This window comes from Pyricularia oryzae, chromosome 1 (genome assembly GCF_000002495.2).
Source record: "Pyricularia oryzae 70-15 chromosome 1, whole genome shotgun sequence".
In the NCBI taxonomy this organism is placed as follows: domain Eukaryota; kingdom Fungi; phylum Ascomycota; class Sordariomycetes; order Magnaporthales; family Pyriculariaceae; genus Pyricularia; species Pyricularia oryzae.
In genome coordinates this window covers 3,909,038-3,937,015 of record NC_017844.1, presented here as the reverse complement: position 1 = coordinate 3,937,015, position 27,978 = coordinate 3,909,038, and the positions used below count along the sequence as shown (strand labels likewise).

The following is a 27,978-nucleotide window of genomic DNA, read 5'->3' as shown; positions in this document are numbered from 1 at the left end:
GTCCCCGCCTAAATTTCTTGACTGAGACTTAACCCCTCCAACTTTTTGTGCAGCACGCGATATTGCTGAGTGGGCGATCGGCTGGTATTGACACAGCATCTTTTCGGCTTTGACACCGATATTTTTGAAAAACAAAATCACCGAGAGGACGCCATAGCACAAGACCCCCGTAATGACCTCCGCAGTAGCAATCGCCGAGGTTCAGGCCGACGCACCTGTAGAGAGCCCACCCAATGCGGAGGCCCCTCCATCCACCCTCGACACAGTTGCTCCTACACCCACGACAACGCCGCCAACAAAACCTATCCACACCCTTGTGCTTGACACAGGGCCACTTATCAAAGGCGATCCGGCCGTCAGCACCTTGATCGCCCGAGCAGAAGAATTATACACCATCCCGGCCGTCCTCGAGGAGATACGAGACGAAGCGACCCGGACTCGCATAAACAACACCCTCTTGCCATTTTTGAAGCTGAGGAGTCCGAAGCCTGAGAGCATCAAGTTTGTATCAGACTTTGCGCGCCGCACAGGAGATCTCGAGGTACTCAGCAGGCCGGATATTGCGTTGATAGCCTTGACGTACGAGCTGGAGATTGAGAGGAACAATGGCGACTGGAGGTTGAGGAATACCCCTAACCAACAAAGGGTCAACGGAAGTCCACCAAAGAGGGAAGATGCCCAGGCTAGCCAGGACGTCGCGAAGGAGCTGTCAACAGAGACAACAGAGCAGACTCCAAATGTCGCAACTGATGTCCCTGCGGCAACAGAACAAGCCAGTACTACTGAGGATGTGCCTGCCGTTACCAGCACAGAGGAGCCTTCGCAGGAGCCTGCTGCGCCCGTTGAAGAGCTCAAGACCTTGGACTTGAATGGTTCAAAAACTGAGCCAGATAGCGTTACTGAAGTGGTCGACGAGGAGGACTCGGCCAGCGACGACGGCGACGGCGAATGGATCACTCCGTCCAACATTAAGAAGCACAAGGCAAAGGACAACCCCACGCGCGCGCCAGAGCAACCAATCCAGCGCGTCCTGCAGGCCGCCCTTCTCACTTCTGATTTTGCCATGCAAAACGTATCCCTGCGTATCAACCTCAATGTGGTCTCGCCTACCCTTGCGCGCATCACGCACCTCAAATCCTGGGTGTTGCGCTGTCACGGCTGTTTCGCCGTGACGCGCCAGATGGAGAAGCAATTCTGCCCCAAGTGCGGCCAGCCGACGCTGACGCGGACAAGCTGCTCAACTGACACCAACGGCAACTTCAAGGTGCATCTGAAGCGCAACTTTCAGTGGAACAACAGGGGAAACGTGTTCAGCATCCCGAAGCCGGTCCATGGTACCGCGAGCGGAAAGAAGACTGTGAGTGGCGGTGGTAAGAACGGATGGGGCAAGGACTTGCTGCTTGCGGAAGACCAAAAGGAGTACCAGCGCAAGGTTGACGACGAGCGCCGCGCGAGGGTGAGAGATCTCATGGATGAGGACTACCTTCCCGGCATCCTGACCGGTGAGAGGGCAGGCGGAAACGGCCGTATCAAGGTCGGCGCGGGGCGCAATGTCAATGGAAAGAAACGGAGGTAATAAACACGACTCCTTGTTTTGTGACGCCATTCTCTTGCAAAAAAATACCATCTTAGAGATACACCGGTACACGGATTGATAGATAAAAGCATCATGACCAAAATATAGACCTGATACGAGTGATGACCGCCGTATGCACCACATTTCCGTAGTATTCCAAAGGCATGCGACAGATGAAGCAGTCTCAGCAAGAGACAACAAATTTTTATCTCTCTGCTGGACTCATCACAACAAATAATGCAGCATCTCCAACACCTTTTTGGTCGTCGCCCGTTCCATCATTTAAGCCAGATGTTGCGCCGAAAACGCCTCTCCCTTTGACCAGGTAGAAATTGACCATTTGAAAAAAAAAGAATATGAATAAACCGAATTATACCGCTCAGAACAAATAAGAAGAATACAAGAAACAGCTCATGATGACTGGAGCGCCTTGAGGTCCTCTGCAGCAAAACACACAAACATCCCTGGTCAGCATACGAATCTTTACAAGCAGCTCGTAGATAAATTGATCGGGGGACAGCAAAAGAAAGGAACTCACTCTTCTCCGTCTGCAGCAGCCCAAACCTCTTCTTGAGGGTTATGCGGTGGCGCGACCACTTGTCGTCGGGCGAGAAGCGCGCCGGGTGCGCAGACTTGGTGACCTTGCCCTCGAGCACCTTCTTGAGGGTGTAGGCACGCTTGCCCGAGGCGTCGACGTTGCACATGAGATGCATTTTTGCCGGTGTGTATTTTTTTTTGTTTGTTTGTTTTGTTTTTGGCGCTTTGACGAGATATCGTTTGTCGTCGGCGGCGTCGTCTGTTGGGTGGCGTTTGTTGCTACTCTTCTCTTTTTTATCCTGCGGACATTCAGCTTCACGGGTTGAGGCTGAGAAATTTTTGGGCGGGTCGCAGGCAGAATCCTTCACCGCTGGGTGGTAGCTTTGGGATTGGGGTGGAGCGGGTGTTGTCGAATTATCCAATCATGGGGAGGGTTGCATCGGGTGGGGCCGTCGAGATGAAGGGGGTCGGGGTTGGACAAGAACCAAGATCTATTAGCCTCGCGTTTTGATATCAATTTCAACGTTTGAACAAAGATGTTCTCAATTGATCGAGATAAACCAGTGCTGCCTATATTCGCTCCAAGAACAGCGGCACTCTTATATTTACTGTGGATTTTTTTGATTTTTTTTTTTTTCAAATTTGTTTTTCATAAACTAACCTCGAACAATCTAGTAGCAAAACCCATTCTATGCTCTTCCCGCAATTTCGCCAGTCTCATTAATGAACAGCAAATAGCTTGAATGGTTTAGAATAACCCAAATCCAAATTCCAGTGAGCCCGTGCTTCCCCTTCCCTTCGCTATCACCGTGTTTCAGCGTTGTCGAGATCAAACAAAGAGGCTCTTGGCCCGGTCAACCCAACGGCGTGAGGTGCCATAGTTGGCGAATCTCGATGGATAGTTGGTGTACGTGCCGGAGCCTCCAATTCTGCCACCTGGCCACCTGCCGCCTCTGAAGTTGCTTCCGGCGTTGGTCCCGGCGCCATTGCCCCTCCAGCCCCAGTATCTGCCTGCGCCGCTGAAGGCACCACGGTTGGATTGGGTGGTAGGGTTGTTGGTAGTAGCACCAACCGCCGTGGTATCTATGGGAGCTGCGATGGTGTCTATGGGGGTTGCGAGTGCGCCAGTGATGGTAGTAGCGCCCACCGCCGTTGTGTCTATGGGGGCGGCGGCGGCGGTGTCTGTGGTGTCTCCGGTGGTATCTATTGAGGCCGCAGGAGTGTCCGCGGTGTCTGCGGTGATGTTTGTAGAGGCTGCGGTTGTGTCTGTGGTGGTGTCTATGGGGGCTGCGACTGTGTCCGTGGCGATAGCAGCACCCACCGCGGTGGTTTCTACGGGTGCTGCGACTGTGCCCGTGATGGCGAGTGCGCCGATGGTTAAGGCGTGAAAAAACTTCATGTTGACGGTGGAGGAGGCCCGACTTAAGACAAAGCTCTGGTTGATAGGGCAGAATGGCTATAATTTTGAAGGCTCTGATCTCGTTATGTCCGGTTTGTCGAGATCTGAGTTTTTCGACCTCAATGCGACGACTGGATGGGGGGCTTTTATGGTCTTCTCTTGGATCGTCAAGCCGAGGCTTGCTGGTCGTGTCGTGTAACCTTGTACTAACAAAAGCCCATATACCTATTTTATGAGCTCAAAAATCCCCACAAGGCTGACTCTATGACGGCTGACCTGGCCAGCTGAGTCTGAGCAACTATCCCCCGAGGCATCTGGCCTCTTTTCCAGACAGCATAGTTCTGGCGACGGCAGCCTTCTGGGGCCGTGGTAACCACAGGCGTCTACTCTCCGGGCCTGTGCGCAGCCTCCATGATCGGGGACATGCGCCACGAAGTGGTTACTTTGCGGCTCAGGCCAAGGCTCCGATTGACGGTGGACTCGGTGGCGGCCTGCCACCCGGCGCTTTAGTCGGCACCATGACCCGATGGCTATGCTAGCTTCCGTGGCTGTCTTATCTCATGGAATAACTCCTGATTGAGAATTTTGGGGGGGGGGGGGGGGTCTGGCTGTTATACTTTGCGACTTGACGATCAGGAGCCTAATGTTGAGCTAGTGGCGCACGCACACATATATCGCGATCAGGGTCTTCCTATTATGATGACGTGGGTATACGTGTACATGAAGTCCACGTCCATCACTGGTCGATACCAAAGATAGGGGGTGATATCTGCGCTGAAACTGTGTTACTTGCCAATGACACTGGCCAGTCGTATGCGCTCGCCCTCTTTTTTATGTTAGACGATTTTCTGACAGCACTTCGGCTTTCCGATAATGTCTTTCGTGATGGTCTCAGACATCTTCAGATGAGAGACATGGAAGGATTAATTGGTCTAAGCAGTGGTTGTCTTGGCTAAAAGTACTTTATGCAGCCCTACGAAACAAGCAATTATACGTACCACAAAGCAGAGTGTCTGCGTCCCTTCAATATAAATAGCAAGATTGTTGAAAAATGCGGGATATTTCAATTAAGTTGCAGAGACACAGATATCTTCTCCCACGTAGGCAACGTCAGGAGTCGAAGGAATGCACTCGGGCCTCAGCAACTAATGCAGTACCGGAAAGTGGGAAACACACATCGGGGGTTTTCCCCCCACGCCTGAAATGACTTTGTGAAGCTGTAATATAGGGCCGGGTCCAGCTCATCACATGCATTTGGTTCAAGTCTAAGATCTTTGAAGAAGCAGCAATAGTTACCCAGGACTAAGTAGGTACCTACCTAGCTGCCAGAAATTTAAAGAGGTATCCAGGTTGGCACCTGATCAACTATACATCTACTCTCCGAGTCTCGCTTCCCTTGGTGCAGTAGTCGTGTTTGCAGGCTGTCCGTAAACGTTGTTTCCTAGAATGGAACATAAGGCTAGTTGCCAAATGTGGTAGGTACCTACCCAGGTACCTGTCTGCATCTTGTTCGCAACTACTGCCATTTGGTTCCATATTCCAAACAGGCAGGTCTGGGAAAACAATTCCTGCGTCATTGCAATACTAGGGGCAGCGCGTTTATGGTCTCGGTCTCAAGTACCGTCACAATGTGACATCTTTACTCACTCCAGGACCATTATCAAAGCTCTTGTTAATCCCCAAATCATTGAGGAGGCGCCCAACTTTTCACTAAATTCTCGAAATTAGTCCCGACAATAATCCCAGTTGCATCAAACGCGCGTTTCGGACCAACGCAGAAATGGAGACCCCCAAAAGCCCCAGGAAAGAAGTTTATCGGCCTTTGACTGGGCATTCTGATGATCGGCGGTTTAGCGTCGAAGATGAACTCTTTGACTACCAGAATCACTCAGACTCGCAACCACAGCGCAGATATCATCATCATCGGAACTACATTCTCTGGGCGCTCTATATGGCATCTAACGTCATATCTTTTGTGGTTGGGGGCTATTTCGGCACCAAGATGCACGACAGCAGCCTCAACAGGGAGTGTTCAGTGCACACATCGGCCTATTGTGAGTACATCAGAAAAAAACGACACTTGTCATGAAGATGTTTTGCTAACAAGAATAATCACAGCGCCGTTGATGAAAGATGTTGACATCAAGTACGCATACACCAGCTTCAACGGATCATTCCTCAAAGAAACAGTTTACAGGAGGGATGCATCCCCTGAGGTCGATGCTGCTTGGGAGGCATTGGGCGTAGATTGTAAGTCTGAAACAGTATGCGCGACTCCCTGAATTTCTGAAGGCTAATAGCTCAATCGCCAGACCGCCCCGGTGTTATTCCCCTCCAGGATGGGCCTGCAAGCGGTCTAGAAGAGCGACATGTACAGCGCTCTGAGAAGTACGGAGCAGGATACTTTGTGAACGTTGAGGGAATGCACCACCTTCACTGTCTGGTAAGGCTATCCGTATACTGGCTTCTCTTGGTTCCTGGGGATGATAACTTCATTACGATCCCGCTCTACGCTCTGTCATGTTACTAATAGTAGGATAGAATCTTGTCAGAAAGTCATTGTACTTCAACTATGCATACTACAAAGACCTGGGCATGCATGCCTTCAAGAATGATGACCATATTCTGAAGCTTCATACCAGTATGGCACTTTCACTTCCAATTTAGCGATATGGGTCGGCCTTGAACTCTGCTGACATAGGGCTTTCTATTCTACAGCTCACTGCCTGGATACGATCCGCCAAGTGCTCATGTGCAACGTTGATACAGGTCTTCTCGGTAAGTTCAGGCCGAATGCCTCTTTTGTTTTTTTACCGACGGATGAGATGATTTCGAAGGTACTGATAGCTAGATACAGGTCAAGTCTGGTATGATCCGCAGAAGCCGGCGGCTTTCCCCGACTTCAACACGCAACACAAATGCAAGAACTTTGATGCTGTCAGGCAGTGGGCAGAAACGCTCCAGGTCAGTCTAATGTTTCGACTCAAGCTGGTTGTCCGCTGCTGACTAACACCACAACAGGCACCTCCGGCAGACCAGATCCCCATGGACTACTTGAAGCCAGCAGATCCTCGATATATTCTGCCAAGTACCCCCTAATGCGACATGTGGATCAATAGATGGGGATGCAGCAGTGCAGCTAGTATTGGAGCAGGTAAGCGTACTGCAGGAAGACATGGATCCCAAGTTGCAACATCATAGTCTCGCAATACCATATTAGGCCACTTCCCTTGTCCACGCCAGTATATCATAAAAGCCTATCGAATTATTTGTACTGGAATCTCATTTATGATGGAAGGACTTGATGGACGGGGGCTTAAATGATTGCCACTGCATCCAGTATCTAACTTGTGCAGAGAGTTTTATCAAAACAGTAACATGCAGAACTCACATTGGTGAGCAAGACACAAGGAATAAATATCCACAGGAGCTTAGCCACGGAGGCATTGGAATAAAACATTGCGGCAATTCAACATGCAATGTCAGGGAGCGCCATAATAATGTTAAGAGATTGCCAAAAAATAATACATAGTAATAAAAAGAATAAAGATTAGTCAAGGAAAGACAATTTGCTATGTACAGCACTAGGAAAGGTGCTCGAGACGGTAATATTGCTCTGGTTGCCAAGTATATACCCAGGGACTTGCGCTCAAGTTAAACAGAAGAGAAGAACCTGGCTTACTTACCTCTTTAGGTCCATCGCCGTGAACAAACACAAACAAAAGCCGAAATGAAGGTTGAAGTATTACTACTATACGAGTTGATGATACGTATGTGCGCAGTCTCGACCTGGCGGTCGGATAATTGCTACTAGGTCTAGGTCTAGGTTTCTACGTGACATTGAGACGGGTGTCACCAACACAGCCTCACAAGATCCCAGCAGCAATAAAGAGTAATCAGGAACTTTTCAAGGAGAGGAATAACCTTGACAAAGTTGCAATGTTTCGAGCTGCCAACCTACCAAAACCAGAAGTCAAAACCGGCCGATCAATACCAGCAAAAGACGTGGAGGCCTCTTCGCGACGTCGCTGATAATGATATTGATTGATCCCCCTGCCCAGACTCTCGTGTTGGACAACAAACCGAATGATGTTGCCTGCCCGCCCGCCCCATTCCCACCCCTTGAACCAAACCGGCCAACTTGACAAAAATGTGACGTCCGTCACCCCCTTGAACGGCCCCGCCAAGCGGTTCGGGGAGCCGGACCAGTGCGCATGCAAATATTTGTGCACAGCCTTCCAGAAAACCAACACACCCCCGTGGCGTCAACAGTTGGTGCGGATTGACGGGGGAGGCGGCGTAGGCTATTTTTCGGCTTTTCCTCCAGATCGATCGGTGGGGGTTTGGTTTGGCATTTTTTTTTTTTGCTTTTTTTTCTTTTTTTTTTCTTTCTTCCCACCTTGGAAAATGAGGTTCAAGGAGAGGAGAAGCAAAAAAGGGGTTTCCTAAGCTTTTCTGACTCAGCTCTTGGTTTTTCGCCAGGTACCTCACACAAAAAAGGATCTCATTCCCCATCTCCACACAAAATTAAGGGAACAAAGAAGCTGCCCTGGCTGTGGCGGGATGTTCAATCCCCGGGTTGCGGGATTCTCGGTCTGGGTTTTCCAAGCTTCGTTCACCCTCGAGAAACATCGCCTTGCCGATCCCATCGCTTTTTTGGACCTCATATTGCGTTACGGCCATGGTGTTCATGCACTCGATAGTTCGCTTCGACGGGTGGTCCGGTACCTTGCATGAGCGGCAAAGGCACGGACGGAACCAAGCAACCAAGGCAGGGGCAAGATCCGCCAGAATGTGAAAATGTGCCAACTTTTTTTCTTGTTCTTATTTCCCTTTGCCGACATGCAATATGATCCAATCGGGACGGCAAAAATACAGTAATACGGAGAACATCACAGAAACAATTAAATCGCTCACCGACTGGAGAATACATACTCGCTTGCTCGGTGTTATATCGTCACAGAGAAAAAGATGCAACATCTCAATCCATGAGAGGCAGAAAAAAAGCCTCAAAGATACCCACGTCTCCGCTTTGCCAATCTAGACAACACCTTGGTTGACGTCGTTTAACCAGTTCACTCCAACCACGTCAGAAGAAAATATATAGAGATAAAAAAAAAAACCAAAAAAAAAACCGCCGGACGTGGCGGGTTGTGGGCCCGTTCTAGAGCTTCTGCTCGATCCAATTTTCTACTGTGTGGTAACGGAGTCAAAGAGCGATTTTTGTGCCTGGCCCTTTTTTTCCCGCTTACGTGGTAAACTTTTTTTTCCCCTTTTCTCCTCATGCCAAGCTTTTCTTTTTACGCTCATCCGCTTGCCTTGTCCGGATCGTCAGGGCGGATTTGACAGGTCTGGATCATCTTTAGATCAGCAAACTTGTTGATCGACGCATGTGATGTAACGGAATGGATTTTCGCTGACAATGTCGGCGTCTTGTATTTTTTTCTTTCTTGCCCTGTTGATATCAGTGAGCCTACTACTCGGTAACTCGGTGCTATAGATGCCCTATACAGGTAGAAAATGGTTGACTCTGGCTGGACTGGGGACTTGGTGGGCCTTGTGACAAGGGCATCATCCCACCTTTTTTCGTCTCTTCTGTTGTATATCGATATGTCGTTCAAAAATTGTGCATATCCGTTCTGTAGCACGTGCGCTGTAGAAACAACCTTAATGCAACAGAGTACCAAGGACCAGGGCAGCTCAGGAACATAGCATTCTCGTGGCTAGTTGCTGGGTAGGACAGCAGACGTCAATGCTGTGAATGGTCACACCAGATGAACTTTTAAACTTGAGACATGGAGATCATCACCAGAGTACAGACATAATCACGAGCAATGCTGTAGCACGAGGATATCTCAAGATATAGACTGCAAGATATAGACTGAAACTCAAAAAAACATTAGACTGCTAAACCTGAACTGAATAAATAATGGCCAAAGATATTTTTTCCAGACCACAAAGCTCAATGCAAAAATAGCCTAGACGATCGCTGTCGCCAGACGTTTTAACGAAAGTATAGAAGACAAAGTAAAAAAGATCGCCTATCAGACATCTCCCGAATTCAGGACGGGATAGTTCATCGGGGTTGTAGAATATTGCTAAGATTGCCAAACACCAGACAGGAAACGAAACTTAGGCTTAACCGCTGAAGGCAACCTGGACGTCCAGCTGGCACTTGCCCGGAGGGATGTTCAAGCCAATGCCGTCAGCATCCTCCAAGCCACCAACGTAAGCATTGTCGTGCTTGCCGCCGGGCCAGACGGTCGAGCAAGTGCCGGCGAAGCAAACCTTGGCGCCGTCAACCTGCATCTTGTAGTTATCGGGGACGATGGCTGAGATGTCGGCGCCCGACCAACCCTTGTTGATGGAAGAGCCAAAGTCGCTCTCGATCCAGGTACCAGCGAACTGGCCCATTGGGGTCTTGCGCAGGGTGTCACCGGCGTTGCAAACACAGCCTCCCTGCGAGTTGTCGTCGAAAGCGACGTACTGGGTGCCCTGTCCCTCCATTGTCCAAGTAGGACCCTGGTGGAAGAAGCCGTCGATGAGACCAGTGGGGCCAATCTTGTTGAAGCACGTGCAGATCTGCTTGTCCTTCGACTGGTTGGTAATCTTCATGGTGTACTTGTACTGGTCGGCAGTCTGGGCGTAGGCAACAAGCAGAATGTTGCAGCCCCAGTTGGAAGCGGTACCCGTGTTACCAACATAGGCAATGTTTGCGACGGTGGCACGCTTGGAAACGGTAGGCTGACCGTTGCAGAATGGCGTGTAACTGGTGACACCAGTGCCGGATCCAGATCCAGAGCTGCTTGGCGGGGGGCTGTTCTGCGCGGGCGGCGAAGCAGGCGAGGCGGGGGGCGGGGGCGGGCTGGCGCTGGGGGTTGCTGTTGGGACAGGAGCCGGCTCCACAGCAGCGCCCTTGACGTCTGCTGGCTGGTCGTGCTTGATGAAAGGTGATCCGTCGTAGGTGTTGGTCCAGCTGACGACCTTGCCCATGATGGTGGCAGTAACCATATCTCCAACGGCGGGATCGGGCTTGGGCTCAGGGTTGCGCCTCTCGTGAGCGCGACGGTGAAGGTGGGCATGGCCCGAAGGGTGAGCTGACGCGCCAACGGCGGCCAGAACAAGGAGAGGTGCGAAATGCATTGTGAAAGTCTATTTCTAGTCTCTCTATTCGGAGTCGTTCGTTACGATGTCGTCAAGTCGTAATCTAAGGGAGAGTTTGTGGATTGGATTTCCCGTGTCGCGAAACGCCAATACCCAGGATGAATTCAGAGTCAGGTCCGAATACTCAGGGAGTGGATTTTTGAGAGGGAAGAGACGAGGTTGATGTTTTTTTTCTCCAACTTGGGATGTAAAGAATGTGGTGACCCGTTCGTCAAAAGGAGTGACTGGTGCTTCGTGAGAAACAACTAAAATGAACGGATATCAACAAGTAGGACGCTGTCCAAGCGAGGTGGTGGGAGAAAAGGGAAGAGAAAGAAAGTTCCGAGCGCAAATGTCGAGAGATGAAAGAGATTAAAGAATAAAGGAATGAGAGCAGGGGTAGGCGCTGTTGCTGTTGTCGAGGTGGGCCCTTGTCCAATCAAAGGGATTCTACCGAGGAGAGAAAGCAACCATCTCAGACGGATGCGAGGGGAGTGGGCGAGAAGTGACATTTGCACAGGGGTATTTCTGGGCGAATTTCCCAGATTTGCCAAGTATCATCTTGTTCCCTTATTCGAATGGGAAGCCGCTCGCGCGGCGGTACTTCCCTGCGCCATCCACATTCCCGGCGAAGTTGGGCCCATTGTGGAGGAAACAAGAGAAGGGGGCGCGGCGCTTGGGGCTACTTGCTCCGTAACCACACTTGCCACGCCCTCAATCACTGGTTCAGGGTCAGGTTCTGGTTCAGGTTCGGCGGCAGGTTACCACGGGTCCACTCGTTGCCCAAGTTAGGCTAATTGGTCAAATAAAAGACGCCCTGGGAGGACCTTGGCAGGTACATTGGTATTGGTCCTAGCGTCATTTCTCCCCTTATCTCCATTTGACATTCCAAGGTATCCTTACAGAGCACCATTCTTGGCGCCCGTGGATGACATGGGAAAGATTCCAGCCCATGTCTGTGTATTGATTAATCAAAGTAGTTGAGGGTATCCCAGGGTAACCGCTACACTAATATCGACACCGAATGGGATTTGCTTGATGCGTTCATCTCGACTTTTCAAACATGACTCGATAACGATTGCCATCCTAAGAAACAAAGAAAAAATAAAAGAACGCCGGGGCTGGACGAAGGCGGAGCGCTTACTAGCCAGCATCAATTGTAATTAAAAGGGAGGCAGTGGTGGTGTCTTGGTACAGTAGGGCTCCAGTTCAAGAGGGGGGAGTGCAAGAGTCCTTGGTCCTGGGGGTCTAGGCCTGCGTCTGTGCCTCTGTACCTGACGATCCTTCCTTTTTTGTTCGTTGCTATGCGGTACTTACTTCTTGTACACTGCTCCACATTCACTCCATTGTACGGTACGTCTGGACCTTTGATCGCCTCGCCACTCAGAGTGTGCCGCGTTGTTGATCAGGTCGACGGATTCCATGGAAAAGCAGAAAATAAACTCGATTGGTGATTTTTGGAAACAGCACACAATTACTGCAGACGCAATTGGCCACCTATGTTTAGGCCGTTACGAGTCAATTTCTTCTCGCCTTATGCAGGTACAGCTCATTTATTCCAGGCAACGGCCGGCCGGGCACGTGGATCCCCCAACTCAAGAGGGTTTCGAAACGGAGCGACCAGAGCTCATGGATATGTTGTTGAAGAGACTCGGAGAAGCTGAATTTACGTTTGTTCATAGCGATTGAAAAGGTGCTTACCGGAATATAATATCTTATGTCTACATGCATGTAATACTTTAATTTAGATGCCAAGTGAGACGGCAACGGAAATCTGCTTACGGCTTACTTATTTCGGTCACCTGTCGCCGCATTGGGTTTGTGAGGTTGGTTACCCAAGGTAATTAAGGTAACTACCTGCCTTGCGAAGTAGTTGCCTCTTCTACAACACACAAAATCGATTGAGTGATTGAACAATATGGAGTGACCCTGCACCTAGCCAAGCCAGCCAATGCCTGGATACTGTGATAAGGTTCAGAGCAGACGTTTCTAAAACACAATATGGAAAATGCACTGTGCGACGGCATCCACGAGCAAAGTGGCATCTCTAGTTTTGGTAAATAAGGTAATTAAGATGCCTTGGACAGGTAAGAATTTGGCTCGTGGTTTCTATTGATGACAGCAGAAAATCAGGAGATCGAACAAGTCGACCATTGCCGCGCGCCTCGGCTCATCTCCAATACCCGCCTGCCTCACATGCCGAAAAGTACACCGCCATGAAACCGTTCGACCGACGAACTAACGGACCCACGGGACAAAAGGTAATGGCATTCGTGATGACAGCAGATGCGGGGTTACTTGTTAAGTATTTGAAAAAAAAAGACATTTTATGAAGATGATTGAACGTCCTCAAGAGTTGGTGCACTCGATCGACTCTGGATACCTGCATTGGCTGGTATTACGTGGATAACTCGGTACGTGGGAGACGCTCAAACTCAGGGAGAACCCCGCTGTGCCCCGGCGTACGTACAACGGTGCTCGCTCGACAGACCATCAACCCAAAACGAGCAAACAGGGCTTTTCCCACATGGAAATCAACTTTGCCAAGCACATCATCTTTCGTCGCGCGCGGGGTCGTAAAATCGCAATCAATTTCTGGAAACTATAATTAGTATATTTGTTTTTCCAGTCAATTTTCCCCAACACAGCAGCAATTCATAGTTGGCCAGTCAGCATGTTCAGCAGAAGCCTTAGCTGCCGCCTGTTGCTGCGGGCTCAAACTCGGTTGCCCTACGCAAGGAGCCGTGTGGCTGTCGTCCCGCCCGCCCCCGCATCCCGTTTTATTACGCAGCGTAGCGCCACTGGTAATTACGGCTGCAACAGGTCCTATTCGCAGCCTGCAGCTCAGACCCAGGCGGCGGCGGCGGGAGCAGCAGCAGCATCAGGGACCCCTGAGCACCACCATGCCGCCCCCGGGCCTCTCGCTGCGGCGTGGGACAGCGGCTCGCGCACGCTGGCCGTTCGCTTCAACGACGGGTTGGAAACGCCCCTGTCGAAGCTGTGGCTGCGCGACTCGTGCCGCTGCAGCGCCTGCGTCGATTCGTCGTCTGGCCAAAAGAACTTTGAGACGTGCGACGTGCCGTCGTCGCTCAGAGTCCGCAAGGTCGGCGTCGCGGCGGATGGGGAGAGCGTTCAGGTGGTCTGGGGAGACGACTTCTTGACGGGAGGGCAGCAGAGCCATGCGTCGGTGTACCCGGCGTCTTTTATCCAGTCCGCCCTCGATAGGCCAAAGCCAAAGGATGACGTGGTGCGGCATACCACGTGGGACAAGGCATCTTTTGAGAAACAGGTGCGCTTCATCCCCTACTCCGAATGGATCAAGGGAGAAGGCGAGGTGTTTTGGCGTGGCTTCCTCGACCTGGCAAGGCTAGGTCTTGTGTTTATCAAGGACGTCCCCGAGTCCGAAACCGCGGTCGAGGAGATGGCTTGCGCCGTTGGCCATGCTCAAACTACATTTTATGGTAAGACGTGGGATGTGGTATCCAAGCCGCAAGCCGAGAACGTCGCCTACACGAATGTGTTTTTGTGCCTGCACCAGGACCTATTGTACATGCAAGACCCTCCGAGGCTGCAGTTGCTGCATTGTCTGGCAAACAGCTGCGAAGGCGGAGAGTCGCTATTCAGTGATGGCATCAGAGCGGCGGAGCAGGTCCGCAGTAAAAACCCCAAACAGTTTGAGCTGCTGAAGAACAAGCCTGTGTACTACCACTACGACAAGAACGGCCACTGGTACGAGTACAACCGACCGGTGGTGACGCTCAGCAAGGACGGCAGCGGAGCCATTGACTCGATCGGCTGGTCGCCTCCCTTCCAGGACAACTTCCCAGCGCCCCAGGGCCTGTCGGCTTCCATCAACAGCCAGGACGCGCTCGAGGAGTGGCGGGCGGCGGCCCGGAGCTTCCGGGACTCGTCGACGGCGCCAGAGAGCATGTTTGAGTACAAGATGAAACCGGGCGAGTGCGCCATCTTTGACAACATGAGGATCCTGCACGGGAGGCGGCAGTTCCAGCTGACGTCGGGCAAGCGATGGCTCAAGGGCACATACGTAGGTGAGCAGGTGCTGCGGAGCAAACTGGCACAGACGCCGCCGCACTTGCGGCCTGAGTGATTTTGTTAGATGTTGCTTGTTTTTATGTTAGTGGGTTAGACGGGGCGAGGTCCGTGGAATCGCGGGCACTTTATTTGCAACGACTATTCTTTAGCGCTGGCTTTGATGAAACGGGTGGCTATTTTTTGCACATGGGCTTTCCAGCTGGGGGATTTATTCAGCGTTCATTCTTCTTTCTTTTTCACGTCCATAAACTGCAAGCGCAGCAGGCGATATATGCCGGTAGTTGGATGCAGTTGTCCTTTTTTTTTTTTTGGATAATCGTTTAACATTGCTTTTTGCATAGTCTCGCCCATGTTTTTGTATGAACCGCATATCAATCTTTGGGTCCAACACGCACACGATCAATGAGCTTAGCAGGTTGTTGACTTGGGCCTCTTGTTCTAGATTGCGGTAAAAAAAAAGTGGTCAAAGTCGATCCAGACAAGTAAACGCAGCAACACCTGCGACTGTCATTGTCTCGTCCCCATGCTGAAGCTAAAGATTAGCTCCGATCTGGCTGGCCCTTACGAGATTAGCTGATGCAAAATCGCCATGCTATGGATTCCCCAAGCCCTCCCCTTAAAGCCCCCTTTGTCGGGTTAGAGACAGTCGGCAATGCGGCCAATCTGGATGTGGCGCGGCGGGAATGGTCCTGGGTTCTCAGGGTGTTTGCCAACATCTCCCCCTGACGCCACAGTCCAATATTTTGTCGTCGTATTACGAGAGTAATTAGAGGGAGCTTTTTTTTCAGCCGCTTCCATACCATGGTAATAATAACTCGCGGCTCATTTTGCAATCATGCCAGAGTGCCCTGCTATATCATGGATGATAGGCCGTGGCTATATGGTCAATTGGTATTTGCGCTGGAGGGGCTGGTCCGTTCTCGCGACTGCCTCTTGTAAATCTGCCATTGAAGCCTCTGACAAAAACACGTTTGGTATGGCACGAGGCTCTGATTTTGACTTTAGGTAGGGACGACAGCAAGGGAATAACGACAAAAATTATGATTTGTCGGCCAAAATTTATTGCCCGGTCTGGGCATGTCGTGCAACCCAGTCGAGCCGTGGGTGGTGCGCTGAATGTAGGACGCTGATTAAGGTCTGCTGAATGAGGCAGGCGTAGGGCAATAAATCAATCGTGAGTTGATCAAAAGTTCATCTTTGCACGCTGCTTCCATCGGCGTCCTCCGATTGCGGAGAGGATGAGAGGGGCTTTTGCTGACATATTTCGGATTTACTCCATCTTGGGTTTTGTACAACTTTAGTCGATGAGAAAACAACTAGATTTTCCCTCGTTCATGTACTTCAGGATTGCCCCTTATTGACTTGGTACCCATATGAACGTGGTCGAGTCTGGCGTCGGCAACCTGTGTTGAACAGACACCTACCTTATCCACCTTGACCGAGGAATAAAAGAAAGTCATTTAGCCTCAAAGTGGCCTCCTCGGATTCCAAATGTCCGCCATGGCAACCAAAAAAGTTGCCCCTTATGGCAAGTGGGAGAGTGCCATCAGTATTGAAGATGCCACTGCGGGAGCCAAGATCTTGTCGTCACCCAGGGCTTGTGTAAGTCGAATGACCAACCCAGCATTGGAAGTCTTTGCCTGCAATCCGGGACTCAGTCAAAACCATCACCAACTAACAGCCACAGCCTCTTTCAGGAAGAACCTTCTTCCTAGAAAGCCTGCCCGATGGACCCAACACCATCATGGAGGCAACCCAGGCCAGCGACGGTTCGGTGCAGGTCAAGTCCGTCCTGCCAGAGCCGCACACATGCAGCACCGACGTCTACGAGTACGGCGGTCTGCCCTACGCCCTCGTGTGCAAAAAGGACAGCCCCCTGAGCATTATATTCTCCGACGCAAAGAACAAGGCCCTCAAGCTGTTGACCGTCGACTCGGGCGAGGTCGAGACAATTGTGCAGTCCTCAGTGCTGCGCTTCGCCGACTTTGACCCGCACCCGCAACAGCCCTCGCCGTGGATCCTCTGCGTCGAGGAGGACCACACAGACCCGGCCCCGGACCGCGTGCGCAACTACGTGTCGGCCATCGACCTAGACGCCAAGACGGTGACGCGCATCGCGGACACTGCGGATTTCTACTCGTACCCGCGCTTCAGCCCCGACGGTGCCTGGGTCGCCTGGCGGGAGTGGAACCACCCGGGCCTGCCGTTCAAGGACGTCAAGCTGTCCTGGGCGCGCTGGACGGGGGATCAGGGGAGGCTGCTGGGTGAGGTGGAGGTTGTTGCGGGTGAGGATGGACAGCTCGTGGGGGAGGTGCACTGGGCGCCTGATGGGACGCTGTTTTTCTCACATGAGCAGACGGGGATGGAGTTTCGTCAACTTTTTACTGTCAGGCCTGGAGAGGGCAGGGCAAGTGTGAAGCACTTTAAGCTGGAGGGTCTGGAAGGGGTCGAGTTTGGGGACGTCAGCTGGTTTCCTGGCTTGTAAGTCTCCTTTCTTTTTCTTCTTCTTTTTTTTTTTTTACTAACCCGTACGGCTCATCATATGCATGCTCGGGAGTGCTCGGCTCCTTGGAAGCTGACGAAAATGTGCTAATGGCAACACTTAAACAGCCAAACATTCACCTTTCTCTCAACAACCAATATGCTGGCGGTCTACACCAAGTTTGCAACCAGTCACCTAATCCATGTCGACATCACTTCTCAACAATGGACACCCCTTGACGTTTCACTTCACGACATGCGAATTGACCCCCTTTGCACCATAACCGAATCGTCCTTCCTGGTCCTGGGAAGCGGCCACACCACGCCTCCTGCCGTATACAGCGTAACCTTGACACCCGACGCCGAGATCAAGACCAAGACCCTCCTGCACCGGTCAACCACCAGCACCTTCCCCGAGGAAATATTCTCTACGCCGCAGCACATCCAACTCGAGTCCAAGACCTCTCAGCCAGCCCGCCCCATCCACGGCTTCCTCTGGCCGCCGACCAACCCGCACTTCACCGGCCCGGACGACACACCTCCGCCCCTCATCGTCGGCACCCACGGCGGACCAACGGGCCACTGCACGCCGGGGCTGGACATGCACAAGCAGTTCTGGACGTCGCGCGGCTACGCCGTCTTTTACATCAACTACACGGGGTCGACGGCGCACGGCCGCCGCTCCCGCGAACGCCTGTTTGGGAACTGGGGCATCCTGGACCGCGACGACGTGCCCGAGGCCGTGGAGCACCTGGCGTCGCGCGGGCTGGTTGACCGCGCCCGCGTGGGCATCGAGGGCGGCAGCGCCGGCGGGTACCACGTACTGCAGTCGCTGGTCTGGCACCCCGAGGTGTTTGCCGGCGGCATCTGCTACTGTGGCGTCTCTGACGTGTCGGCGCTGGCCGAGGAGACGCACAAGCTCGAGTCGAGATACATGGAACTGCTCGTGCTGGAGCCGGGCATGACGGAAGAGGAGAAGAGGACGAGGTTCAGGGACCGCAGTCCGCTGTATCATGCCGAGCGCATCACGGCGCCGCTGCTGCTGGTTCACGGCGATAAAGATACCATCGTGCCCATCAGCCAGTCGGTCGAAATTAGAGATCGGGTCAGGGATAAAGGGGGTGACGTCAAGCTGGTGGTTCTGCCGGGGGATGGGCACGAATTTAAAAAGGTGGACAATTTGAAGCTTTGGATGGAGGAGGAGGTCAAGTGGTGGGAGAAGACTCTGGTGAGGTGAGTGATGGACAGCAGCAAGGAGGGACGAGAGGAATGTTGGACATGTTGAAGGATGTTGGGCTTTTTGTTCTTTTTTTCTCATTCAACACTTTGCCAACGACCGATACCCAAGTCCGGAGAAGCCGATGCACGAGACACGCGTCGAACCTGCGAAACGGCTTGGGTTGAAGAAGTTCATGAAGATCCCAATGGCCATGCCAAGAGACGATTGCGTAGAGCAATACCTTTACAACTTTAGTATTCGGACCTTCTTCTCAAAGAATACCCTTACGAGGAAAAAAAAGCCTGTGCTCGATACCCTGAATCCATAGCTGTTGTGTCATGACCCTGTGTTTGTTGACATTTTGGACTTGTTGACTGTTTGACAGGCGCGTAACGGGCTGTCAGTCGTCTTTGTTGTTGCTCTTTGGTATCGGGATCTACACATCCCATTGCAAAACATCACAATCCTCTCCGTGTACGCGGGCTCCATTCTCTAACGCCGCTTCGTCATGACCAATGTACCTAAAATAATCTGAAAATAAATCAGGTACAGTCTGTAGGCTGCATTAACGTGCAGGAGTAGAAAGAACCAGAGCTTCGATTTTTTTTTTCTCTTTCTTGTCGCTGATCATCATCAGAATCCCCTGACGCCGTTCCCGCTGGAAACTTTCGAATTGTCCCGAGTTTGTCTGAAGGTTAAGCTAGCCTGGCCATCGTCATATCTTGTAATTGGCTCCAAGAACCACGCCGTCTTGGTCAACACCAGGACGAGTCCCGCCGCCATCTGCAGTGGCTTTCCCGCACGCTACTCTAGTTCTAGCTCCAAAGTTGCTTGGCTCCTTTTTTTGGTATTGTATACCCGCGTCTTAGTTGGAGATTGTTCATCAAGACAGCCTAGAGAAATAAAACACAAAAAACAGATGGTTGAAGCTTACCGGGAGCATCGACACTGAGAATATCGAGAAAAGAGGGAGACAAGGAGACGAGAAGAACTGAGATCTGCACGCTAAACAAGCTCCCCCGATGAACCCCGTCAGAGCCGCTAGAGCGTCCGAGCCAAGGGATACCAACCGCCAATGGGGAATTGTGATCCGTCTGCCGGCGTGTGCGGAAAAGGGACCTTGGGCCTTTGAGATCTGCATCGCCGTCGGCGTTGGACGTTCCATCATCGACATTGGCTCGCGTCCTCCGTGTGCGTTGAGTGCTCCTTTGATAGACTCGCCTGGTCTGCTTTCCTCCTCATCATCATCACAGCTATAAAGCCCAAACAAACCCCCGCCCAGAAGTCGTTTTTTTTTCCTGTTCATCATCAGCATCTACAACTACATTCTCTGACTAGCACTCTCCCTTGAACAACATACATCCACTCATTCGCTCTTACAGCAAAACAACCAAACAACCAAAACTCCGTACCACTTCTCACTTCCTCTTTTTTTTTACCAACAACCCCAAGCCCAACCAAAAATGTTCCGCACCATCGTCCTCCTCACCCTCACCGGCCTCGCCGCCGCCGCCATCTCGGTCGACGGCTCCTGCGGCGGCGCCAACAACGCCACCTGCCAGGGCAGCGAGTTTGGAGACTGCTGCTCCATGTACGGGTACTGCGGCAAGACCACCCCCTACTGCGGCCAGGGCTGCAACACCAAGTTTGGCACCTGCGGCGGCCCCGGCGCCACCAACGGCACCGCCCTGCCCAGCGCCGAGGCCCCGGCCAAGTCCACCGCCGACGCCAGGCGCAGCAACAGGCCCGTCGTCGTCCGCCGCTCCCTGTAAACGGTGTAACAAAAGAAAAAAAAACAAAGGGTGTCACCCCAGGGGCAACCCCCCTTTTTTTGGGGGAGCCAGCCACTGCGATCACGAGGCGGGCTTCTCCATTATCAAGCGGTTGATGGCATCTTCGGAACTGGTGATCTTTCTCGGTTCGGGGCTTGTCATTACTCTCGAGTGGTTTTCTTCGGCCTGGTTTGACGGAGAGAAAAAAACGCCATGCTCGCTGCTCAAGCTCGAGCTTGGCTTCATTGTCTTGGTCCGGTGGTTCTTGGTTTCCTTTTTTTTTTCCTTTTCTTCCTACTGCCAATTTCTTACCTGCCACACTCTAGCAAAAGAGCTTTGTACACCTGCTCACTGCGAGTGATTCAGCGATGTAACAGGAAGAAAAAGCTTGTTGAGAATGCTCAGGGTTATAGAGGCTGCAGTTCGGTGTACCTTGTATAGAATGTCGTTTTAGAGTATGAGAAGCTGCAACACAAGACTTGGCTTGAAAATTCGTGCAAGATCCAGCTGTAAAGTGATGCATAGTATAGCTCAAAAAATGTTTTCTTATTTTTGATTAAGCTTGATCGGATAAGGTAGGAAGCATCAGCCAAGTTTTGAGCAAATTCAAGATATACATATTACTCATTGTCGCTGAGAATCTGAGTCTGAGTTCTGTTGATGCCTATACCCACTCGTGACCGCGTGGCACGGTATTCTGCCTCGTTTCAACGCGCGGTTCGCTCTGATCCTCCAAAGGCTCCGGTTGCTCGACCGTAGTTCGCGGCTCTTGGGCTTCCATTGACAGCTTTTTGTCTTTGCGCGACTTCTTCTTGCGGGGAGGTAACTCGGCAACCTTGTGTAGTCGCCAGCCTTCCGATGGGGACTCGTGCGAGTCCTGCACGAGCTTGAACTTTAGCAATGATGCCCTCTCTTCCATATCTGCAACCTTGAGGCTCTTGGATGCTCCCATGTCTTTGTCGTTCAAGGGCGCATTGAAGAGGAGCGGCAGCGATGATGACTTCCAGTCCCCGCCCCATTCAGACCTGCGGCCTCGGTCGATGGTCGCCAGCAGTAACGTGATCTCGAGTAGAATCAACGTCGCCGGGAAACTGATCCACTCCCACCGCACACCAATACAGGTGTCGTTCTCCCATGCCGTACCTGCCACCGGTGGGGTGAAGTAATTGGCAGTTACATTCTCGGAGCGCATCTGGCCCGAAATAGCCAGCGCCAAGCCCTCCATAACCTTATCAAATGTCGCGACACTGGCATTACCGTTCTGGAATGATCTACGGAGCCACGGCTCCCCGGCTGACGTAGGAAGCCCAAGTGTATGCAAGTTGATCTTCTCGACCATGAATTGCTCTAATCCTGAACGGAATATCGACGTGAGTCCCCATATGCACTCTGGTTCGTACCAGCGCTTAGATGGCGGTCGCTGGCTGAAGTCGTTTCCAACGCTGGTGAGAAGCTCTTGGTCCTCGATTCCCGGCGTGTGAGTGGCGCTTGGCGCTTCGACGGCTCGCATTTCTTTCGAACACCATCCCGCAATGGGTCGATGACAGTCGCAAAATCGAGGTACAGGAATGTGTCATGGTGGAATGCGGTCTTCCCGGGCCGCAGGATTTCGGTTGACAGCACTGACTCTTTGTACTGAGAGTTATGGATGACGGCCGAATATGTCTTGACGCATGGTAACAGGGAACAGCTAACAGCGGCTGGAATCGGTTCCATCAATCCATAGTCGTTTTTTCATGATGCACTCGAACTCAAAAACAGAATTGTTGCCACCTCGTTCTTCAGCCGTACAGGACAGCAAGTCGATCGTGTCCACCATAGCCCCCGGATGGTAAAGTATAATTATCTGGCGTGTCTGACGCACCGTTCCCAATGATCTCATCTGAAATATCTCGACATGAGTGACACATCGACAGGGTTTGGAACACAGCCCCGGTGTCATCGGCTTCAAATGTGCAGTTTCCAGTCGAGCATAATGGTTCCACAGAAACAGAACTGTTGTCTGGAGGTTTCACGAGGCCGACGTATATAGCCGCTTGCATTGATGTGTACTGTCGTAAGGGGTGTGCAAACGTTGTTGCTCGACTCAGTGCCGACGTAGTGGGAGATATTCCTTGTAACGTGTCCTGGCGTAAAGGTTGCGCAAAGGTGGTTGTCCGACTCAACGATGGCGTGGCTGGTGATGTTTCCTGTACTGTGCCCCAGGGCAAAGAGGTCCCTGTGTCGACTGTCCTCAAAGGAGGCGTCGTTGTTGCCGGTGTACCTGCCAGCCCGGTATATGGAAGCGCAGGTTGTACGTCGTCGTGCATGACTGGGCTTGACGAGTTCAGGGGGGGTACAGGCACATCTTCGTGCACTGTATCAAGCAGTACAGGATACCCATATGCCCGTGTGTTGGTCACGAAGTTCGGAGTAGCATGCGAGCTATGATCCTGGGTAGGAGGAGCATGAGCCCAAGGAAGTGATGTGCCTCTGGTCCCCGCGGCTGACTCTGCGGCTGTTGCTCCGTTCATGGTGCAAACACCCCGCCGCGGGCCTGGGATGATTCTGCGCGCTTAGGGCTCGCTAGGTCTGTTGAAGATATTCCCAGATGTTGCAATGGCCCAAGCTCCTCGTGAGAAACTATGGACCTCTACAGAGGCTTGGCGATAGCCTTGCAATTAGGCACAAATTCTCCAATCATATTTCGCTGTTGGTCTGCAATAAGCGCCGTCGCACTCTTGGCTGCAGACTTCATCGCAAGCATCCCAGCTCAGTACTCCACATTACCCATGCTTTCATACTCCCAAATTAGACTCGTCTGGCCTCTCGAGCGGCCAACATGCCGGATGCTTCTTTTCCGCTCCAGGGCCATAGCTAGTCTCGAGATGGCATTGTGTAGACAGTTATGTATGGGTTATGTGATCAACAGGCCGTTATCGAATATATGTGTATAGTTTCAAAGGTGAATTTCAGTCGATGCTGCAAATAAGGAACATGGGACAGTTTGTGGTTTGCATCTTCCCTGGCGTCGATTGATGCACCTAGCGACCAATAGGCCCGTCGAAGGTAGCATCAGGCCTTGTCAGGTATTATAAAGTGAAGTAATCTTGGGGGTAGGTAGAGAGTTTGGGTGTTTTTGGTAGGTATTAGGAGGTCGGTAGCGTAGTACGAAGTAGGTAGGTACCTAGACAAGGTAGGGAGGGTACTTAGGTGCATAGGAGAAATCAAAAAAACATTTGTTTTGGCGTCGACGCTCAGGACCTGGGTTGGGGTTATGAAAAGGGAACCTGTGGCTCATGGTGGCTTTAGGTATTGTGGCTGGCCAACAGAAATTGCCTAGGTATTGCGAGTTATTTCTCCTAACCCCGATACGACCTTGTGTTGGTTGCCAAATATTTACTCTGTACGGCAAGGTAGGTAAGGTACCACCAGGTAATCAATCTCGAGCTTCTTCAAACCCCTGGCCTCACTCAATCCAGCTCAGAAACAAAACTGCCCAGCCAAGCCAGCGAGCTTGTGGCGTAATGTGTTTTGATTCTGTAGTAAAAACTGCCAAGCCTGCTCACCTACCTGAAGGATGTTTCCACTTCGCAAATCATTTCAGCACACAGATTTCATCTTACAGCATATAGGGGGATACGTTCTGTACTTTTGTTTTCTTTATAGCAAGCAGGACTGAAGATTAGCAGGACCAAACCGCTACGTCCACCTGCTCCATCCAGCATTTGCCAGTTTGTCACTGTGAGAAGGGGTTTGTTCGGCAAATTAATGCACACCCTGAGCTGCTGCCGGAGCACCCCTGCTCCTTGCTACACGTGGTGTGTGTGACGAACGGAAATCCTCCGCAGATGTGAACGATCCCTGCAGCAGAGAGAATGATCTTGGAATCCTCTTTGCTGGCTTGCCAACTTTATGCATTATGCCACGAGCTTGTGGAACGATCATCAGCAAAGCAGACCCCACTTTGTTTGTGAGGGAGCTGACGTTCGAACGGTGGGTAGTCACACACGATGATGAGCAGTTTCATGGAGTGCTGGAATGATCTCTAGTATATGCGGTACGAGCGCCATATGAGCGCCATAAATATATGTACATGTAAATGAGATCGCTTCTAGAAATGTGATGGGCACGGCCCTGGGCTGGCGGGGCCAACCAAGCGAGATAGACAGTCCCATTCCCCAAGACAGATTATAGCCTCGACTCCGCTATGAAGACAAATGAAGACAGTTATGAAAAAGCAAAAACACCGTGACCCAATGTCTGTCTGTGGTTTGATTTGAAGATGCGCTCATTCTCCACCTCACCAATCAAGGTAATGTTTCTTCTATTGTTGCCTCTGGCTTTGCTGCCTCTGGATTTGCTGCCTCTGGAATTGCTGCATGCGTTGGAATGTAAGCCTCTGGGCCTTGCGCAGACGACGGGTAGCGCCAGTGGCAGGGGCGGCGTCTGCGTTGTCGGCAGGGGCGGCGGCGGCAGTGCCGTTGCCAGCACCGTTGCCGGTCTTGCCGTTGTTGGCGATGAGAGTAGTGGTGCCGGCGGGAGCCTGCCCGACCTGGGCGCCCATAGCCTTGGCGAGCTCCTTGATCCTAGCGTCGACCTTGCCAGCAACAGTCTCAATACCGCCGCCAGCAGTGAGAGTGGGGTCAAGAGCCATCAGGTATGCAGCGAGTCCAGCAACGTGAGGTGAGGCCATCGAAGTACCCGAAAGGGTCTTGGAGCCCGTGTCGCTCTTGGCGTCGACGGAGAGAACGTTAACACCAGGTGCGAAGATGTCGACATCAGTGCCGAAGTTGGAGAATGATGCCTTGCGGTCATTCTTCTGGTCAATGGCACCGACGGTGATGGCACCAGGAGCGGACGCCGGGCTGGATTTGCTTGCATCGTCGTTCTCGTTGCCGGCAGCAACAACGGCCACGACGCCAGCCTTGATCATGGAGTTGATGGCCTCGTTGACAGCGGTAGACTTGCTGCCACCAAGAGACATGTTCATGACAGCCTTGCGAGCAAGGTTCTTCTGGGTAACGTCGTTGGCAACGAACTGCATGCCCTGAATGACTCCACGGTTGGAACCACCGCCGCTGGCGCCCAAAACCTTGACGCCAACCAGGGTAGCCTTCTTTGCAACACCGAAGGTCTTACCGCCAATGGTTCCGGCACAGTGCGATCCGTGGCCGTTCTGATCGGTGTCCTAATCGTCAAAACAGTGGTTAGAGATGTGCTTGGAATGTCAAACAAAAATGGTAAAAGATGAGATACTTACCACCTGGTCGATAAAGTTGGCACCAAAAGTAGCGCGGTCCTCGAACTCGGTGTGGGTGGCGCGGATACCGGTGTCGACAATGTAGACGGTGATGCCCTCACCAGCGGAATCCTCAAACCTGTATGTGCCAGAGGTGCCAGGGTTAGGCTCAGACTGACTGAGGCGGGCAAGACCATTAGGAGCTCCGGTCTCGGTCTGCTCCGCGCGCCTGGCAATGGCTTGCATCTCTGTGATTTCGGCTGGGGGAGGCATCTCGGAAGCCTCCTCGTCGATCAAGATGTTCATAGCTGCATCTGCCTCCACATAGCGGACTGCCGGGTCCGCCATGATCTCCATAATCGTCTGGTCATCAGCGTCAAGCATCAAACCCCTCCAGGTTCCGATTTGGCAGGTCGTTGCTGTTGTTGACATGTCACGGCCGTCTTCTGACCTCTTGCCCAGATTGCGCTCGGCAACCTTGGCCATGGCCATGGCTTGGCTGTCATCGATGATCTTGGAGTCGAAGGTGCTGTTGTAGACAACGATGTAGCTCTGGGGGATGACGTTCAAGGCGTTGATGTTGGAAACAGGGACGCCAGCAAACTTCTCAGAGCCGGGGAAGTTGCTGGGGAGAGCGGCGACCAACCCAGCGAGGGCGGCGAAGGGGGCGAGTATCGAGGAGATAGGAGCCATCTTGTCGGATTAAGTTGTTGATGTTTTTGAGCGGGCAGCGAAAGCTTAGATGGATACAGTAAAACAAGCTGTCTGTCTCCGATTAAAAAGAAAGGCCTGTCTAGCTCTACTAGGAGAGGCGTGAAGAGTTGTTGTACAGCAAGGTAAAAGTCGAATATAAATACTCCCAGAGCACGGTAATGAAGGCGAACAGATGCTACACACGCGGCACGTCGGCGGGTTGTCGTGTAGTAGGCGTAAGCTCTAATGCAAAGAACAAGAAAAGGCTGTGGGTGCGGGAGCGTCCGGTATAAGCGGGAACAAAGAGGCTGATCTCCCCCCAAGCGGAAGCTGAAGAACGGAAGTTGGGAAAGGGAAGAAAAAGGGGGGTAAAAGGAAAAAGGAAGGACTGTCTAAACTTGCTGCGCCTGCTGCATGCTCCTACGGAAGAAACAAAGAAGTTCACATTCCGACCTGAAGGGGAGGCGGAAGCTCTAGTAATAAAGGAGCTGTGGCAGCTTGATTAAGATCAATGCCGATATATGGCAACCCCCTTGGGGCCGTGGAGTGACACCCCCCGAGTGACGAGACAGGGCTTCTGCCCAGGTGCCCAGGAAGGCGTCCCCGGTGTGTGAGGCCCGTCGTCTGAGGATGCGGGCATGATTGTTGACCATGGGGCGGATATTGGGAAGAGAGAGGGTCCCTGAATCATCAACTTGCCGTACGCGGTTTGTCTGCAAGGGGGTATCAGAGGATTCGGCAACGGGAAGAGAGGGAACCGGGGGCGTGTGTTCTGTAAACTGGGTACGTGGTTTACGGGCATGATGGCTTGTGCGTCTGCGTGGCAGTCGTTGCAGAAGCGTTGTGTTTTGGCAGTGGACTGGACTGGACTGCACTAATTAGGTACAGTACAGTGTACATAATCCGTTTTCCCCCTTCTGTCCTGTTTTGGCCGTGTCGTTGAAAAAAAAAAGTCTTGGTGCTTTGCTACCCCTGCACCCAGAGCTAGCAACACCCCCGGTGCTGCAGCGGCCCATTGCTAGAACTAGGGGTGGGTGCGTGGTTACAGCATGTGGGGCGATTTTGCACAAGAATCCCACCCAAGACAAGCGGCTCTGGAGCAGAGCTGGCTTGTGGCGTCGCTGTTGCAGGGGAAGTATTTCCGGTCAGACTCCAGCGTGGTGCGGGTACAATGACGGGTGAACCACCAAGCGATGGGGCACAACTGTCGGTCTAGGCCGAAATAGGGATTGGATCCCTGACCCCACCCTCCCTTTCTTCGGCCGAGCCCCAAGCAAAAGATGGGGCTCCACCGATTGATACAACGGTATTTTTATCCTCGTCAAACCTCTAATAACCTCTACCACAAGAAAGCAAAAGCCCCTTTTCCTTTATACTGGGCAAGGTGATAAATGCGCCTCGGAGCATCCTGTTTGGTCCAAGTCCGTATTGGAAGGGCGAGGGGGGCCGAAACCATGACCGAGCCGTGGCAGCTGGGCGTCTGCGGTCCATTGGAAAAGGCGAGATTGCAAGCAAAATGGCCAATGTTTCGAGCTGACCAGATTCGAGACTCAGTTGAGTTGGCATAGCATGGATGGGATTGGTATAGGAAATGGCTTGCTCTGTTCCGTCTGAAGGTCCTTTTGCCAGTACGGGACTGACACGACACTCGTAACTTTTTCAGACAGAGCCATTTAGCCAGTGATCAACTGAAAAGAAAACCACAGGGAATTTCCACGCTTGCCACGGTAAATCAGCGTTCGCATGACAGATCGGCTTGGTCAACCACCTCCTTTGGGGTACGGACGCCAGCAAAATCACTCCGTACCGGTAGGTACTCACTCTATGTGCAGGGACAACCCAAAATTCTTCGGGAAAGCAACTCAACCGCCACCCAGCGGGCCG

The 27,978-nt window shown here is 52.1% G+C and overlaps 12 protein-coding genes across 12 annotated transcripts; 7 read left to right on the top strand and 5 right to left on the bottom strand.

Annotated features, from left to right (window-relative positions):
• Positions 1-35: 35 nt before the first annotated feature.
• On the top strand, positions 36-1,708 carry MGG_09254 (20S-pre-rRNA D-site endonuclease NOB1). The gene has a single exon (XM_003709836.1). It carries the CDS (start codon positions 173-175, stop codon positions 1,574-1,576), a length of 1,404 nt encoding a protein of 467 aa, XP_003709884.1. The 5' UTR covers positions 36-172; the 3' UTR covers positions 1,577-1,708.
• Positions 1,424-2,453, bottom strand: MGG_09253 (H/ACA ribonucleoprotein complex subunit 3). The gene is made up of 2 exons (XM_003709835.1): positions 2,115-2,453; positions 1,424-2,016 (listed from the first exon to the last, which is right to left on the bottom strand). Exons 1-2 carry the CDS (start codon positions 2,287-2,289, stop codon positions 1,988-1,990), a joined length of 204 nt encoding a protein of 67 aa, XP_003709883.1. The 5' UTR covers positions 2,290-2,453; the 3' UTR covers positions 1,424-1,987.
• Positions 2,454-2,942: 489 nt separating this feature from the next.
• Positions 2,943-3,512, bottom strand: MGG_09252 (uncharacterized protein; the record flags this gene model as incomplete). The annotated part of the gene is made up of 1 exon (XM_003709834.1): positions 2,943-3,512. One exon carries the CDS (start codon positions 3,510-3,512, stop codon positions 2,943-2,945), a length of 570 nt encoding a protein of 189 aa, XP_003709882.1.
• Positions 3,513-5,292: 1,780 nt separating this feature from the next.
• Positions 5,293-6,611, top strand: MGG_09251 (uncharacterized protein; the record flags this gene model as incomplete). Its single annotated transcript, XM_003709833.1, has 7 exons — positions 5,293-5,566; positions 5,631-5,762; positions 5,825-5,955; positions 6,054-6,153; positions 6,231-6,290; positions 6,370-6,476; positions 6,534-6,611. 7 exons carry the CDS (start codon positions 5,293-5,295, stop codon positions 6,609-6,611), a joined length of 882 nt encoding a protein of 293 aa, XP_003709881.1.
• Positions 6,612-7,242: 631 nt separating this feature from the next.
• MGG_16258 (uncharacterized protein) lies at positions 7,243-7,544 on the top strand (the record flags this gene model as incomplete). The annotated part of the gene is made up of 2 exons (XM_003709832.1): positions 7,243-7,282; positions 7,339-7,544. 2 exons carry the CDS (start codon positions 7,243-7,245, stop codon positions 7,542-7,544), a joined length of 246 nt encoding a protein of 81 aa, XP_003709880.1.
• Positions 7,545-9,308: 1,764 nt separating this feature from the next.
• On the bottom strand, positions 9,309-10,968 carry MGG_11750 (uncharacterized protein). Its single transcript, XM_003709831.1, has one exon. It carries the CDS (start codon positions 10,653-10,655, stop codon positions 9,651-9,653), a length of 1,005 nt encoding a protein of 334 aa, XP_003709879.1. The 5' UTR covers positions 10,656-10,968; the 3' UTR covers positions 9,309-9,650.
• Positions 10,969-11,042: 74 nt separating this feature from the next.
• MGG_16257 (uncharacterized protein) lies at positions 11,043-11,587 on the top strand (the record flags this gene model as incomplete). The annotated part of the gene is made up of 2 exons (XM_003709830.1): positions 11,043-11,255; positions 11,561-11,587. 2 exons carry the CDS (start codon positions 11,043-11,045, stop codon positions 11,585-11,587), a joined length of 240 nt encoding a protein of 79 aa, XP_003709878.1.
• A 372-nt stretch (positions 11,588-11,959) lies between these two features.
• On the top strand, positions 11,960-14,763 carry MGG_09250 (gamma-butyrobetaine dioxygenase; the record flags this gene model as incomplete). Its single annotated transcript, XM_003709829.1, has 6 exons — positions 11,960-12,008; positions 12,163-12,325; positions 12,404-12,410; positions 12,743-12,916; positions 13,010-13,069; positions 13,285-14,763. The coding sequence occupies 6 exons, from the start codon at positions 11,960-11,962 to the stop codon at positions 14,761-14,763; spliced, it is 1,932 nt and encodes a 643-aa protein (XP_003709877.1).
• Positions 14,764-15,945: 1,182 nt separating this feature from the next.
• On the top strand, positions 15,946-18,750 carry MGG_09249 (peptidase S9 prolyl oligopeptidase active site-containing protein). The gene is made up of 3 exons (XM_003709828.1): positions 15,946-16,310; positions 16,396-17,189; positions 17,319-18,750. The coding sequence occupies exons 1-3, from the start codon at positions 16,200-16,202 to the stop codon at positions 18,424-18,426; spliced, it is 2,013 nt and encodes a 670-aa protein (XP_003709876.1). The 5' UTR covers positions 15,946-16,199; the 3' UTR covers positions 18,427-18,750.
• A 680-nt stretch (positions 18,751-19,430) lies between these two features.
• On the top strand, positions 19,431-20,180 carry MGG_09248 (uncharacterized protein; the record flags this gene model as incomplete). The annotated part of the gene is made up of 2 exons (XM_003709827.1): positions 19,431-19,599; positions 19,861-20,180. 2 exons carry the CDS (start codon positions 19,431-19,433, stop codon positions 20,178-20,180), a joined length of 489 nt encoding a protein of 162 aa, XP_003709875.1.
• Positions 20,181-20,262: 82 nt separating this feature from the next.
• On the bottom strand, positions 20,263-23,339 carry MGG_09247 (uncharacterized protein). The gene has a single exon (XM_003709826.1). The coding sequence runs from the start codon at positions 21,688-21,690 to the stop codon at positions 20,845-20,847; it is 846 nt and encodes a 281-aa protein (XP_003709874.1). The 5' UTR covers positions 21,691-23,339; the 3' UTR covers positions 20,263-20,844.
• An 818-nt stretch (positions 23,340-24,157) lies between these two features.
• Positions 24,158-26,970, bottom strand: MGG_09246 (protease). The gene is made up of 2 exons (XM_003709825.1): positions 25,423-26,970; positions 24,158-25,350 (listed from the first exon to the last, which is right to left on the bottom strand). Exons 1-2 carry the CDS (start codon positions 26,092-26,094, stop codon positions 24,487-24,489), a joined length of 1,536 nt encoding a protein of 511 aa, XP_003709873.1. The 5' UTR covers positions 26,095-26,970; the 3' UTR covers positions 24,158-24,486.
• Positions 26,971-27,978: the final 1,008 nt, after the last annotated feature.